The following is a 16,829-nucleotide window of genomic DNA, read 5'->3' on the forward strand; positions in this document are numbered from 1 at the left end:
ACGATTTAATTCAAAAATCTCACCCAATTGAGCCCGTCTAGCATATATTTTCACAGGTGCGGGATCACTATAACTCACTCCATTGAGTTCACCACCATAAAACTCGACAGTTACACCTACTTGTTCGACACTATATTTAGATTCCGCCCTTCTAAACGGGACGTCTGCTCTAACAATTCTGTCTCCGTCTACCAAAACAACCGAAAATGTTTCAAAAGAAGTAGGCATACGGCGTACAAAAAGTTCACGCCCTTCTTTATTTCTAAAGACGAGGTGTTCTAACCATCCAACAGCTATTCTATCCCCATTGTCCATTGAACCCGCTCGGAATAATCCCCCTTTTGCTGGATTATTACCAATATAATCATAAAAAGCTAATTTTTCACGAACCAAGCTTCTGATACACTTTGATTTTCAGCTAGTCCAACACTATCTCTTCGATATATTTCTTGTTGAAAGTATCCCTGATCCCATTGATAACAAGTAGGACCAAATAAACGATGGGAGTAGTTGCAGAACCATGCCACATAGTTCCAGCAACAATAAAAGCTGCAAAAAAGACAGCAGCAATACTACTGGAAATGACAGTTTCAATATTTTCCATACGTAATCCTTTGTATAGACGTTGAGGTGGACGAACACTAAGATGGAATAAGCCCGCTAATATACCCAACGTCCCTGCTGCAATATGATGAGAGGCTATTCCTCCCGGAACAAAAGGGTCAAAACCCTCCACGCCCCACGCCGGATTTACGGGTTGGACCTTTCCGGTTAGTCCATAAGGGTCGGATACCCATATTCCAGGACCATATAATCCTGTTACATGAAATGCGCCAAAACCAAAGCAAGCCACTCCTGAAAGAAATAAATGAATTCCAAAAATCTTGGGCAAATCCAAAGAAGGTTTTCCTGTACGTTCATAACAAAAAAATTCTAGATCCCAATATACCCAATGGCAAATAGCTGCCAAGAAGCACAAGCCAGAAAACACTATATGTGCTCCGGCTACCCCTTCGTAACTCCAAAGACCCGGATTCGTTATAGTCTCTCCTGTAATATTCCAACCTGCCCATGAATTGCTTATTCCTAAATGAGTCATGAAAGGTATAACGAACATACCTTGTCTCCACATTGGATCAAGAACAGGGTCGGAGGGATCAAAAACAGCTAATTCATATAGAGCCATGGAACCGGCCCAACCAGCAACCAGAGCAGTATGCATTATATGAACCGAAAGCAAACGACCGGGATCATTCAATACAACAGTATGAACACGATACCAAGGCAAACCCATGGAAATACCCCTTTATCAATGAAAAATAGACACTATGTAACTTTATTGCATTGGAAAAAACTATGTTACGGACCCCCCCTTTTTAGGTAATTATTTCGGAGAAAGGATTAATATTTGTTCTATTCTGTTAGTAATAATGGAACAATTCGATTCATAGGAAAAAAGGGAAGCGGATCTATTCTATATCCGATAAGTACCAATACGCAATGGGGGTGAATCCTATGTTATATGAACCAAGATAGCTATTGTTGTTCATCGTTCAGAAGCCCGTTCGTAAAAAGTAGTTTCCTTTAATTTTTATTCATTCTCTCTTACTTTACTTTTATTTTATATTTTATTTTAGCTTATTCAACTTCTGTATTAAATATGATTAATTTAAATATGATTAATATTAATAAAGTAGGAAAAAAGGATAATATGATAAAAAAAATGAAACCCCAGTCTTACGTTTCCACATCAAAGTGAAATAGAGAACTTCATTCTCTTTTTTTTTCATTTCATGCCTATTGGCGTTCCAAAAGTACCTTTTCGAAGTCCTGGAGAAGGAGATACATCTTGGGTTGACATATAGTGCGACTTGTCAGATATATTGGGCTATATGGGATTTCCCCATTTTCTCCCTCGATCGAGATATCCTCTGTTTCGCTCAAAAAGATTGATTGAATTATCAAAAATTTGTAACGCGAAGCGCAAAAAATAAATTAGAATTAAATGCAGGGAGTATTTAGATTGATATTAGATTATCAAAAATTTTTTATGGTTTACGTGATCGGACTAATAAAATTAAGTATCCAGGCTCCGTTTAGCAAAAATCCAATTGATAATTAATATATAATATTTTTATAATTACTACTTAATATGATATGAATATGATATCAAAATTATGATAAAAATTCTATTAAAAAATAAAAAAAATACAAAAAATTGAAACAGGGTGATCTAAAACTGTTGATCAAATAAAATAATATAATTAAAAATTTATTGACTATTTGACAGAAGACATGTGAAAGAAATGAATTGAAAAAAAAAAGAAGGAGTAGTAAAAAAAAAAAAAGACGCGGTATTTGGTTCATTTGTCCTATATGTGCAAATCAAAATCGGGCAAATTTTTCCTTTTACTCGGAGTAGAGCATAAACCTAAAAAAACGGAATAAAAAAAGGAAGAAGCCCATTCAGGAACAAGAAAAAACCATCCCCATTTCAACTGAATCTCGATGAAAAAAAAATATCAATGAATCAAGTTAGTCTGACAGGCCTAATCAATCGTTTTATTATTTTATTATTAGGATTATAATATCTAATAAATAAAAGGGGCCAAAACTTATTTATTTTTTCTTTTACTTTTAAAAGGGAAGCAAGCCCTTCCCTTATTAAGTTAGAAAGAAAAGCCTTCTCTGAAAAAAAAAGGGGGTTGGAATCGACACATTGATTTTTTAACAATTTTTGTTGAACCGTATGCATCAAAAGGTGCCTGTACGGCTCCTAAGGAATAAAATTTTATCCTAATCAACCGACTTTATCGAGAAAGATTGTTTTTTTTAGGCCAAGAGGTTGATACCGAAATCTCGAATCAACTTATTAGTCTTATGATATATCTCAGTATAGAAAAGGATACCAAAGATCTTTATTTGTTTATAAACTCTCCTGGTGGATGGGTAATATCTGGAATGGCTATTTATGATACTATGCAATTTGTGCGACCCGATGTACAGACAATATGCATGGGATTGGCCGCTTCAATAGCATCCTTTATCCTAGTCGGAGGAGAAATTACCAAACGTATAGCATTCCCTCACGCTTGGCGCCAATGAGTTTTTTTATTTTAGAGAAAAAATACTATGCCTTCGCCCTCGGAAATATGAATTAGTTAAGTAATAATAGCATGGCACTTCGAATTCGATATGAAATTTTTTAGATTAAAAAAATTAGATTATATATTGAAAGAGTAGTATGGGATAAGAAAGGGGTATTTAAAATGATATCTTCCCTATTCGGGCACATCCCAGCGTCACAAACTTTGTTTTCACACCGGAAGCTTATTTACAAAAACAAAAAAAAGACACTTTGGGATTGCTGAATCATAGACGGATCAAAAAAAATGATATATAAAGCAACGGAACCATCATAGTATTTTTTTAACTCCTACAAAACAAAAAAGAAGGATGGTAATTGGATCATTTATGGATCCGCGTATAATAGAACCTATATTTTGTTTTCTTTCGCCGAAAGGAAAGGTCAAAAACGTAAATTCCATTCTAGAGCCGTATGCAACGCACAAAAAAAGCCTGTACGGTTATTCAAATTTCTCTGTTTTTTTGGTTATCTCGCCTCATTCTGCGAAATAGAAAAAGCTTTTCTATTATATCATCAGGGTAATGATCCATCAACCCGCTAGTTCGTTTTATGAGGCACAAACGGGAGAAGTTATCTTGGAAGCGGAAGAACTACTAAAACTTCGCGAAACCATCACAAGGGTTTATGTACAAAGAACGGGCAAACCTATATGGGTTGTATCCGAAGACATGGAAAGGGATGTTTTTATGTCAGCAACAGAAGCCCAAGCTCATGGCATTGTTGATCTTGTAGCGGTTCAATAAAAATAGGAGCGATTTCATGCAAATCTACCACTGCTAATTTTATATCTTTTTAGATTAAAGGTTTAGTTTCATATTCTCTTCAATATATTTTTTTTATATTGAAGAGAATCTTGAAGAGAAGTAATTCAGAATTAGCCGGTTAGAACCCATCTAAACCAGCCCATTATTTATATGATTCCGTATGCCAACCATTAAACAACTTATTAGAAATACAAGACATCCAATCCAAAATTTCACAAAATCCCCAGCGCTTCGGGAATGCCCTCAGCGACGAGGAACATGTACTCGGGTGTATGTGCGACTCGTTTAGATCATAGACTGAAACACAAAAAGGAAATTCTTTTTGAAATATCAAGGATCAGTACCTGTTAATAAAATAGAATGGAGGAACTCGATTCATTATTTCAAAAAGATAGATCATTCATATCTTCTATTGTGTCTGAAACTTATGGTTTACATTGGTGCAAATCCAATCAACTCCATTTTTTAGAAAACACCCAATGATAACAAATGGTTATCAATTAAGCGGGGGAAATCCCATTTTTTATTAAAAAGATTCCACTCTTGAAAGAAAAAACGGACTAACAGGGTAAATGACCAAATCAATTTTAAAATAAAATACCGTTACTGTATAAAGTGGATCTCATTGTGAAAGATCTATTACTGGAATATTAACGGGGTAGAGCCAAAGAATGTGAATTGTACAAGTTACCAATAGTATTTATTAATTAAAAGAAGGAGCTCCGGTGTATAGAGAGGACCTCACCGTTTTAGAAGTAACCATAGAAACGAAGGAACCCACTATTTATCCATTTCTATTTACTACTTTTTGTAGTTATTCTATTTTTTTTATATCAAGTACCAAGGCAATTTATCCACGGACAAACAGGGTAAATGATCAAATCAATTTTAAAATAAAATACCGTTACTGTATAAAGTGGATCTCATTGTGAAAGATCTATTACTGGAATATTAATGGGGTAGAGCCAAAGAATGTGAATTGTACAAGTTACCAATAGTATTTATTAATTAAAAGAAGGAGCTCCGGTGTATAGAGAGGACCTCACCGTTTTAGAAGTAACCATTGAACCCATTATTTATCCATTTCTATTTGCTACTTTTTGTAGTTATTTTTTTTTTTATATCAAGTACCAAGAAAATTTATCATTTCAAAGCAAAGGAAAATACCTAGACAAAAATAGTGGTGGGGAAGGTTAGAGTAGCAAAAGCCATTGGAATTTTTTTTTATACATTGGAATAATTCGTTTGGTTATTAATGACTAGTAAAGGGGAAAAGAATAACTAAAACTAAAAAAAGAATTAGTTATTCATCAAAGTTTGATTTATTCAATGACTAGAATTAAACGCGGATATATAGCTCGGAGGCGTAGAACAAAACTTCGTTTATTTGCATCAAGCTTTCAAGAGGCTCATTCCCGACTTACACAAACTATGACTCAACAGAGAATAAGAGCTTTAGTTTTGGCTCGTCGGGATAGGGGTAAAAGAAAAAGAGATTTTCGTCGTTTATGGATCACTCGAATAAATGCCGTAATTCACGAAACGGAGGTATTCTATAGTTATAACCGATTCATACACAATCTGTACAAGAAGCAATTACTTCTTAATCGAAAAATACTTGCACAAATAGCTCTATTAAATAGGAGTTGTCTTTATACGATTTCAAATGAGATAAAAAAATGAGGGGATTGGAAGAAATCCACTAAAATATTTGAAATAGAGTTCTTAAGTAGAATAAGCTCGGGGAGGGTAGAGTAGAAATTAGTATTATAAAAAAGTCGTCAAAACAAAACGAGGGTATATAGTCGCTAAAAAAAGACTTATTCTTTTTCTTTTCGACGATTCTTTTCTTTTTTTTTTTTATGACAGAAACAGACGTAACAATCAAATTTTGATTCTTGATTGGATTTGTCGAACAAAATTTTAACCTCTTTTTTAATTCCTTCAGATTAGTTATTCAATTGAAGAATAAGTCTATTTTTTTCTGGTTCTAAGGCTAGTAGTTCTAGGGGTCGACTCACTTCTTTCAAATTGTTTCTGATTATTAAGAAAAGGTAACAAAGATAAAATACGAGCTTGTTTTATAGCAATAGTAATTAATCGTTGTTGTTTTAAAGTTACTCTATTCACCCGTCTAGATAATATTTTTCCTTGTTCACTAATAAATCGACTAATTAAACTCATGTTTCTATAATCAATTCGATCCCCCGATCCAATCGGGGGATCGAATTGATTATAGAAACATGAGTTTAATTAGTCGATTTATTAGTGAACAAGGAAAAATATTATCTAGACGGGTGAATAGAGTAACTTTAAAACAACAACGATTAATTACTATTGCTATAAAACAAGCTCGTATTTTATCTTTGTTACCTTTTCTTAATAATCAGAAACAATTTGAAAGAAGTGAGTCGACCCCTAGAACTACTAGCCTTAGAACCAGAAAAAAATAGACTTATTCTTCAATTGAATAACTAATCTGAAGGAATTAAAAAAGAGGTTAAAATTTTGTTCGACAAATCCAATCAAGAATCAAAATTTGATTGTTACGTCTGTTTCTGTCATAAAAAAAAAAAAAGAAAAGAATCGTCGAAAAGAAAAAGAATAAGTCTTTTTTTAGCGACTATATACCCTCGTTTTGTTTTGACGACTTTTTTATAATACTAATTTCTACTCTACCCTCCCCGAGCTTATTCTACTTAAGAACTCTATTTCAAATATTTTAGTGGATTTCTTCCAATCCCCTCATTTTTTTATCTCATTTGAAATCGTATAAAGACAACTCCTATTTAATAGAGCTATTTGTGCAAGTATTTTTCGATTAAGAAGTAATTGCTTCTTGTACAGATTGTGTATGAATCGGTTATAACTATAGAATACCTCCGTTTCGTGAATTACGGCATTTATTCGAGTGATCCATAAACGACGAAAATCTCTTTTTCTTTTACCCCTATCCCGATGTTTGTTTTGGGTACAAAATGTCACGGGTTCAAATCATGTCATCCCTACCTATTACTGCTCTTCTAAGCAGTAACGAGGAATCTATTTTAGATTTATCTTTTTTTTTTTAAATAAAATTGGACATACATATAACTCTGAAATTTATGATATACTATGATATAGTATATAGTATATACGTACAAAATTGTTTCGAGTTAAAGAATGTCCTCTTTCTAGCCTTTTCGTTTTTTTTTAGAAAAAACAAGAAAAGCGCTCTTAGTTCAGTTCGGTAGAACGTGGGTCTCCAAAACCCAATGTCGTAGGTTCAAATCCTACAGAGCGTGATGTCACTCTTGTTTATTAGATTGTGTCAAAATTCCACTGTTCACAAATAATTGAGCAGCAATCTGAATTCGACCTCCCGCATATGAAAGCAAGAAGGAGGTCAGTAAAAAAAAAGAGGTGTTAATTAATCAAAAGTCCAACTGATCACCACGTCTGTATTGTAAATAAGCAGTTACGAATAATCCAGCCAAAGTAATAGGAATTAGACCTAAGACGATTCCAAATAAAGAAACTTCAATCATTTCAATTTTCTTTTGTTTTCATTTTTGAAAGGGAGAAAAGAGAGGTACTATCTATTCCTAGCTCTTAATCTGTATTGCCGACGAATCTCAATGACCAAAATTGGGTAATTAACACGGTAAGGAACTATCGAACATATGAAATACCATATAAATCTTTTTTGATCAAAAAAGATTCATTCAATTAATTTCAAATAAGTCGTATTTTGCTTAGACCAATAAATAGAGCTGAAGTTATAGTTAAGGCTGCTAGTAGAAAACCGAAATAACTACTTATAGTAGGCATGAAGGGAGTAATTGAGCAGCAATCTAAATTTGACCTCCCGCATATGAATGCAAGAAGGAGGTCAGTAAAAAAAAAAGAGATGTTTATTAATCAAAAGTCCAACTGATCACCACGTCTGTATTGTAAATAAGCAGTTACGAATAACCCAGCCAAAGTAATAGGAATTAGACCTAAGACGATTCCAAATAAAGAAACTTCAATCATTTCAATTTTCTTTTGTTTTCATTTTTGAAAGGGAGAAAAGAGAGGTACTATCTATTCCTAGCTCTTAATCTGTATTGCCGACGAATCTCAATGACCAAAATTGGGTAATTAACACGGTAAGGAACTATCGAACATATGAAATACCATATAAATCTTTTTTGATCAAAAAAGATTCATTCAATTAATTTCAAATAAGTCGTATTTTGCTTAGACCAATAAATAGAACTGAGGTTATAGTTAAAGCTGCTAGTAGAAAACCGAAATAACTAGTTATAGTAGGCATGAAGGGACTCAATAAAATATGTTTTTTTATACATATGTTTCTAAAGTACTTCCCGAAGTTTCAATAAAAAAATTTTTTAAAGTAAAGATAGATACAAATACTAGTTCCAAGAATCAAAAAATTAAATTGAAAATTTGTGAGTTATCAAGCATTATCGGTGGTATGAACAAAAATAGAGAAAAAGAAAAAAACTAAATTCATCGTCTTTGGCATCTGCACCATCTCAGGATTCAGAATTCACGTAACTGATTCATTGAAAAACTCTTTAAGAAATTAATAAGAAAAAATAATACATAAAAAAAATAACTCTATTATATAACTTCAGTTAAAACATAGAACTTTTTTTTGAATAAACATGTAAATTTTTTTAAAAAAGTTTTTTGATTCTTTTTTTTAAGTGACCTTAGAACCTAGAATACGCCCCCTTCTACTTTATTCAAATTTCCATATCAATTCTACACCAACAGGTCTGCAATTCGTCCCCATGCTTTCCAGATGCACGATTTCGAGCTCAAGCCTGCTTACTTCACTCTTGTGGGACAAGCACCATTTCATGGCCTCCCACATGAGCACCCAATGGATCATTTGGAGCGATTCGACGATCTAGTATCTGCTACTAAATCCAATGGAGTCCCTGAGGACTATCTGCTTTGTAAGCTCTTCAAGTACTCACTTGCTAGAGACGCTTAATATTGGCTTAAGCAGCTGGAGCCAGGATCTCTTACGTCCTGGACTGACATCAAAATTGCATTCCTGCGTAACTTCTTTGATGATGCGCGAGCTGAAGACTTGAGGAATAAAATCTACATTAGCTCAAAAGTCTACAGAGTCTTTCAGAGACAATTGGGTTAGATTCAAGTCTAACCAGCGCGACTGCCCACATGATGGATTTAACCAAGTACAGCTGCTTAGTACTTTCTTCAGAGGCATCAATTTGGTCTACCTGATGGCTCTAGATACAGCTAGTGAAGGGAACTCAACACCAGAAACCCAAAGGAAGCAACCAGACTCATAGAAAACTTGGCATCTAGCATCAGTACCAAGAATACTGATCATGGGAGGAGGAAATCAGTTTCTAGCATCTACATGCAACAACTGGATGAAGTTAAAGCTAAGATGGATGGTGTCCACAAACTTCTCATGAGCAAGTCAGTTTCGCAGAGGTGGAATCTGTAGCTTTAGATGGCCACAAGGGAGAAGAAGAAGAGGATGTGAACTTTGTGAGTGGTGTTGGTTTTCAGAATCAGAAGTATGGGAATCAGAGCAAAAACAGAAACTTTGGTGGTTCATGCCAGATAAACAATTACAGTCAGAATTCACAACACCAGAACCCCTTCACCAGCAACAACAACTTCACAAGGAACTATGGAGCATCTTCATATTAGAACATCCCTCCACCAACTCAGGAAAGCAGACTAGAATCAATGATTGATCAAGTTCTTGAAGGGCAAGAGAAGATGGTTGTCAACTTCAATGGAAAGATATATGATGTCTGTGTACAACAACTTGAATTGGGAAGTTTGATACTCTCAACACCCAGGTGTAGAAGTTGGAAACTCAGGTCATACATAACACTGAGGCTGTAAGGAAGCAGGAAGCACAAGCTAAGGAAAGAAGTGAAATTGGTCAGAGGCACCACGTGAATGCCCTGATTGATGATGATTTTTGGGAAGAGGTGAAAATAACAAACTGCAAGAGAAAGACTTCAAAGTCGAAAGCTCCATGTCGATAGGAAGTTCGCATTGGTGTCACTCGACACCACCTGCTGAGCAATGATCACACCAGATGATGAGCATCGATTTCCACCCCCGTCAGAGCAACAATCAACACAGCCAGCAGAGTCTGTAAGATCTCGAAAAACTCCAAGCATCGTTCGATCCTACTTAGATGATTATCTTTACTACACTGCAATCCCAGTATCTCGACCATGATTGCCAAGCATCGATCAACACCGTCTTTATGCCGATCGATACTCATCTTAGACAAGGCCGACTGTTGATTGGAACCAACAACCCAACTATGGTCGATGCTCTCCAGAGTATGATGCACCCGAGCCAGTAGTCTTTTCACGAGTCTGCTGATGGACAAGTTCATATTGGAAGGAGAAGGAGAAATAAGATTCCTAAGCATCTAAGGAGAGCAGCAACTGAGAAAGAGTTAGATGGATTTACCAAAAGGGTCTTGAAGATACCCATAGATAAACCGTTTAATGATGTCTACTACGCATACCGCCTCTACATGTTTCTCAGAGAAAGCAGAGAATTAGAGGAGGACATCAAGAAATTGTTCTACAAAATCAGAGCACTGCAAAAGAGAGATGTGAAGCTAACAAGAAAAGACGATCTTGGAAAATTTCTTGTTCCATGCACTGTTGCAAGACATATCTACTAGAATACACTATGTGATACAAGATTTTCAGTGAGCATTGTACCAAGAGCTATGGCAGAACATTTGGATTGAGGATTGAGCCTTATAGATATTCTTTCACTTTTGTGAATTGCTCTGAGGTGAACTCAGGAGGACTAATGATATCACTCAAATTACCCTAAGGACTGATTTTACTCTCTCAAATAAGAGGTTCAATTGTAGTACTTAGGGATCAAATCCACAGAGATCTAGGGCACACAATAGAGTATAGAAATCAAGATTAAGCTAGGCAAACAGTTTATAAAGCAGTAAATGAATGAAATGAAGGTGAACAAAGTAGTTGTTCGATTGGTGTTGTAAACAATTAGGAGAAATAGCTAGACCTAGGGATTTATCAATCAAGAGATGCAAAACTACAATTCAAGGATGCTAATGGTTTATAGATTCAATTTTAGAACTCGATTTTAATAAGTAAGCAATCTAGCTCTCGCATGTAATTGCTAATCAGATGTCTAAGTCCAGTCTCAGATGTCGCTTATTGACTTGGAGTGAGTGTCGATCGATGCTATGGCCTGAGCGTCGATCGATACTTCCTCAGACAAGCATTAACGACCTAATCGATTAAGTTCAACTAGATTCCTAGACCAACTCTCGTATGAGCCTAGGTATCTAATCCAACAGAGTTCGGGTTCCGTTAATTGATTGCACTTTCGTGCCTCTCAACTATCCTATGATTCTAGGTTCAAACAATTAGTCACACTATCGTGCTATTTTAACTATTCCAGATCCTAGTATTACAAATCACCCTGGTGTAGAGATCTATAGATAACCTAGCAATCCTAATTGATTATCAGTTTGACATTAAGCTCATGAAATCCCTAAACCTAACAAGATGAATTACTCAGACATGCAAGCAATAACACAAATCATAGTCTGAATAATATAATAGATAAGAAATCAATGATAAAACCAGTAGAGTTCCAATCAATCTCTGAAGGAGAATTGATCTTCTCTCCAAACCTAAGAGAAAACAATAGAATAGGATAATAGAATGTGTGTCGCCGTCAGCAATGGCTTAGAAATACATAAATAGGGTTTCTGGTCGTCCAAGGGTATTTTGGTAACTTGGTGTGACTTCTGGGATTCAAACGGTCTTGAAATATGCTTGGCCCATGTTCTGGCATCACTGTCGATCGACACCAATGCTGTGTTATCGATCGACGGTCTTTCATCTCCTCGACAGCTTCCTCTTGTAAGGCAGACTGACCAATCTTCAGTAAAACGGGCATAACTTCTGCTACATTATGTTGATTGACCTCAAACTGGTGGCATTGGAAAGCTAACTCAAATCTCTATCTTGTGTCAAAATATGGGCTCAATCTAACGGTAGGAAGGTCTCCATCCAGAGTTAGACATCTGACATGTATGTGCAGCTCTGCACTCAAAAGGCTCCAAAAGACACCAAAATCACCACATTCCTCCAAATCGTCCCTGAACCTGTAAATACTATAAATATACTCTATATAGTAGTAAATATATATTAAAACACTTATAGACCTTGGCTAAAAGTGGGTAAAATCCATGGTCTATCAACTCCCCCAGACTTATCCTTTTGTTTGTCCTCAAGCTAAACATACGGGTAGTCTCTCTAAAAGAGGTTTGAAAACAGTAGGGACTCACATGATTTAAAACTTAGAATCATCACCTCTGCAATATTGCAATCCACATCTAAGAAGTCATAATCACAAAAGCACATTATACTATATCCTAGCTTAGCAACCAAATTCACCAAGCCAACAACTTAGCAAATCCTGTCTGACATTCCTCTCTACCAACCTCATTTCTTAGCATAAATAAAAGTGCAGGCTTTACCTTGGGAGTATCAATCACAGGATGCAAGGATTTTCAAACAAGTATCTGGATCTGCAGGTAAAAGTTAGTTTCTATCAATATCACATCTGCAATATTGCAATCCACATCTAAGAAGTCCAAATCACAAAAGTACATTATACCATATCCTATCTTAGCAACCAAATTCACCTAGCCAAAAACTTAGCAAATCATGTTTGACATTCCCCTCTTACAACCTCATTTCTTAGCATAAATAAAAGTGCAGGCTTTACCTTGGGAGTATAGATCACAAGATGCAAGGATTTTCAAACAAGTATCTAGATCTGCAGGTAAAAGTTAGTTCCTATCTTTTCTCTCTACTAATTTATCTCTTTAGTCAAAGTCTGCTTCCATTGCAGGAACATTGACAAAGATTGGACAGACTTCCATGAATCAAGCCTTAATGGTGGTTGCCACCAAGTCATGTTCACTTCTTTTTGACATATATCCAAGAATTCATATGAATCGAACATTGATGATTGCCGCCACCAAGTCCGGTTCGAATTATTTTTGTTGGAATCCTTATGAAGCAAGCCTTAATGGTTGTAGCACCTAACTAACACCTATATATATATATATATATATATATATATATATTTTATTATTTTTGTTTCTTTTTCTTTTTGTTTCTTTTTCGTTTTTTTTTCTGAAAATAAATATCTCTACCTATAAATCTAGGGTCGAAATAGAGAGAGAAAAAGTGATAAATCTACACAAGGTTTTACCTTCCAAACTTGTTTGAAGAATCCGATCCCATGTATACCAAGCCCCAAAACAAGCAGTTGTGTCAAGTTTAGTGTTGGAGGTCAGGTTTGGTTCCATCAAACAATCTCAGCAAGTGTAACATAGTTGATAGGTTGATCCACTTTAGTATCTTTAGTACTATGTGAATAGATGACAGGTTGATCCATTTTAGTATCTTTAGTACTATCTGCAATCAGTAAGTCTAAAATGGTGCTAAATAGCGGTTAGATAACAAGCAAAAATCTAATAAGTTCATTATCCCCTTCTTAACTCAATAAAACTCTTTTGAAAACATTTTTATAAGACTCATAAACACACTAATATCAGTAAACATCCCCCCCCAGACTTAAACTACACTGTCCCCAGTGTAAATTCAGTCGGAGTTATAGTAATAACATAAACATAAGTACACAATTTAACAAGTAAAAACGATAACATGCTCGCTGATGTCAGTGTCGATCGACACAATGAAGTAACAATCGATCGTTGGATCTGAAGTGCTGTCGATCAATATCGAACTGGTCTCACCGGTCGATGTGCTAAGGAATCGTCTACTCTGATCAGTTTTTTTTTTATCTAACTAAAACACAATATTAGTTGAACCTCCCCTGGACTTAAAAACACTATCTCTAGTGTTATACAGTCTAAGATTGGTGGGGAAATAAATCATAAGGACAATATTTAACAAAGAAAAACGGTATACATGACTTTGATGTGAGTGTTGACCAACACAGTTAAGTGGCGATCAATACTCTTGAAGCTCTGTCGATCGACACAGTTAAGTGGCGATCGATCGATTCTAGTGATGCTCTGTCGATCGATGTTGCACAGCCATCGTCGATCCTTTGCAAACTCGTCTTCTTCGGGTTTTTTTTTAACCTGCAATAAATAAAAACTTTAACCAGTAACAATCTAAACTAAACTGAAAGAAATTGCCTAAAAGTGGGTTGCCTCCCACTCAGCGCTTTGTTATAGTCATTTAGCTTGACTTTGGAGATGTGATTTAGTCCGGATGAGGATGTGTACTTGCTCCAGAACAAGTCTCAGTGTCTCTCTTCCTCATTTTGTTGATGCAATTGAGAAAAGCTCTTGCAGAAACTTCTCCTTTTTCTCTCAGCTCTGGATCACATAGCACTCTAACCTTGGTAAAAGGTTCAGAACTTCCTCTGCAGCGCACTTTATACTCAAGACTTCCCTCTTGACATTGTAAAGGGACTAGTGGCAAGAAATCTGCATCTACATTCCTTTTCTTTTTCTTCTTTCTATTCTTGGACCTTCCCCCAGACTTAGACTTTTCAGTCTCGGGCTTTTCTGAAAGTCGGAGGGTGTCGACCGATGCTGAAGGCTCCGTGTCCATCGATTCTGAAGACTGAGAGTCGTCCGATGCTGAAATTTGATTGTCGATCGATTCTTAGGACTGGAAGTCGACCGATGCTGCAATGCCAATGTCGACCGACGCTGATTCTGGTATTGCAGGCTCGTGATTTGAATCAGCTGTAGGTCCTGGATCTTCAAACATCTCTATGCATGAAATAAGCTCCTCACTTTTCTTCTTTTCCATGGGATCATAGAAGACAATTTCATTAACATTAGTCAGACACATCTTATTTCTCTTAAGATCACAAACTGCCCCCACTGTAGCCATGAAGGCTCTTCCAAAAAGAAGTAGAGATGTCTTGACTGATTTGATATCCATAGCATGAAAGTCCACAGGGATAATGCATTCTACTATCTCCACCTTAACATTCTTGATCATGCTTGCTGAGTTTACTCGGGAGCTATCCACGAAAGTGAAACTATCTTTAGAAGGTTCCATCTTTAGTCCTAATAGCTCAGCAGTGTCTATGGCCATGATGCTGACTGCAGATCCAGTATCACATAGAGAGTTTGGTAAATGGTGGCTATGTATAGAGCATGGAATCAAAAACTTTCCAGGATCTTGTTCCTTCTTCAGTGTCCTCTTGGGTTTACGTATGACCTTGTTAAATAGGATCTCAAAATCCTTATCAGTCACTCTGCTCTCTTTGAAGAAATTACCATGTCTATACTTATGATATGCATCCTCGAAAGACATATCCTTAGGAACCCTCTTCACCCTCTTGTGATATCCTTCAAGTTCCTCTTTGTTAAATTCTCGCTTGAGGTGTTTGGGGATATAGGGTTTCCTAGATTTCACTCTCTTCTCAACTGGAATTTCTTCTTTTGTTGCCTGCTTTTCCATGGCAGGTTCATATCCGTCTGTTTGGTGTCGGTCGATACCTGGTAGAAGTCTTCGATCGATACCAGGTAGATGTCGTCGATCGATACCTGGTAGATGTCGTCGATCGACACTCTCAACGAAAGAGGTTTCAGCTAGGTTTTGTTTTTGCTCTGGTGCTTCTGCAGATTGCTGACTTATCTTCTTTGTTGTCTTAAAGCAAACTGATGTCTGAGATGGATTTCAAGAGGCCTCCAAGCGGTGTGTATCAAGATCTGGTAAACGTACTCGGTATGGTATTGGCGGTTGTCGATCGCTGCTCTTCTGTTGTTGTCGATCGATGTTCCCATGTTGCTGTCGATCGATGTTGTCCTTTTTAACGCGAGCTATGGTGGGAGGATGCGGGTGTCGAGCGGCAAAATCTGAGTGGCTCTCAATTCGAACAGTTTTGTCCGATCCCAAAAGTGGTGTCGATCGATGCTTGGCTGATGATGTCGATCGATGCTCAGCTGTTGGTGTCGGTCGACACCAGTACGAGCTGCCTATGGACATGCAGCTTTCGACTAGGAAATCATCTTCTTCCAGCTTTTCCTGCTCGAACACTTCCCCAAAGTCATCATCTGAGATGGCATTAACCTAGTGCCTCTCACTTTCCACATCTTTCCCTTTGACCAGAGCTTCTTGCTTCTTCACAGCTTCTAGCATCATGACATGGGCATCTAAGGTTTCAAGTTTTCCATTCAGCTCTTTGTAGAGAACATTCAACCTCAGATTTAAGTATGCGCTCGTCTTCTGCTGAATTTTCAGGACCTTCTCTATCATAGATTCCATCTTTTCTATATAGCCCTGATCCTCATCCTTTCTCTACAGCATGTTCTACCAACGAGACTTCATGCACATAACCAATCTCAGCCTCAACGATCTTGTCACTATCCATTGCAACTGATTTTATCCTGTGCATATCCAGATCTTTGGAACTCTTGCTAGACATCAAGTTCTCAATCAGTCTCTTAGCTTTCTCTGGGGTCCTTGTCTCGAAGTTTCCTTCGCTTGCAGTATCCAGCATCACATGATATCGCACATCAATACCCTTGCAGAATTTCTTCAACAGCTGAATCTCCGTAAAACCATGATGTGGACAGAGTCCCTTTGGTATCTACTAAACCTTTCCCAAGAGCTTTTGAAAGTTTTTGTAGGTCCCTGAGAGAATGTCCAAATTTTATCTCTCATCTCTTCAGCCCTTACATCATCTAAAAATTCAGTCATAAACGCAATCCTGACATCATTCCATGTAGTGAGAGATCCTGGTGGTAGGCTTCTCAGCCAATTTTTAGCATTCCTAGAGAGAGAATATTTGAACAGCTTGCAGAAGACATAGTCTTTGGTTGCTTCATCCTCCTGGATGCCAGACACAAAGTCTTC

General features: G+C 36.6%; 2 protein-coding genes, 1 long non-coding RNA gene and 1 other non-coding gene across 4 annotated transcripts; 1 reads left to right on the plus strand and 3 right to left on the minus strand.

Annotated features, from left to right (window-relative positions):
* Positions 1-418: 418 nt before the first annotated feature.
* LOC106338717 (photosystem II CP47 reaction center protein-like) lies at positions 419-1,643 on the minus strand. Its single transcript, XM_013777627.1, has 4 exons — positions 1,120-1,643; positions 1,006-1,086; positions 670-858; positions 419-549 (listed from the first exon to the last, which is right to left on the minus strand). The coding sequence occupies exons 1-4, from the start codon at positions 1,292-1,294 to the stop codon at positions 419-421; spliced, it is 576 nt and encodes a 191-aa protein (XP_013633081.1). The 5' UTR covers positions 1,295-1,643.
* A 135-nt stretch (positions 1,644-1,778) lies between these two features.
* LOC106341716 lies at positions 1,779-4,762 on the minus strand. Its single transcript, XR_001269743.1, has 2 exons — positions 4,658-4,762; positions 1,779-4,209 (listed from the first exon to the last, which is right to left on the minus strand). It is a non-coding gene; the product is annotated as an uncharacterized LOC106341716 (long non-coding RNA).
* Positions 4,763-7,122: 2,360 nt separating this feature from the next.
* Positions 7,123-7,196, plus strand: TRNAW-CCA. The gene has a single exon. It is a non-coding gene; the product is annotated as a tRNA-Trp (tRNA).
* Positions 7,197-14,621: 7,425 nt separating this feature from the next.
* On the minus strand, positions 14,622-15,431 carry LOC106338718. The gene has a single exon (XM_013777628.1). The coding sequence runs from the start codon at positions 15,429-15,431 to the stop codon at positions 14,622-14,624; it is 810 nt and encodes a 269-aa protein (XP_013633082.1).
* Positions 15,432-16,829: the final 1,398 nt, after the last annotated feature.

This window comes from Brassica oleracea, chromosome C4, assembly GCF_000695525.1.
Source record: "Brassica oleracea var. oleracea cultivar TO1000 chromosome C4, BOL, whole genome shotgun sequence".
NCBI classification, from domain to species: Eukaryota; Viridiplantae; Streptophyta; class Magnoliopsida; order Brassicales; family Brassicaceae; genus Brassica; species Brassica oleracea.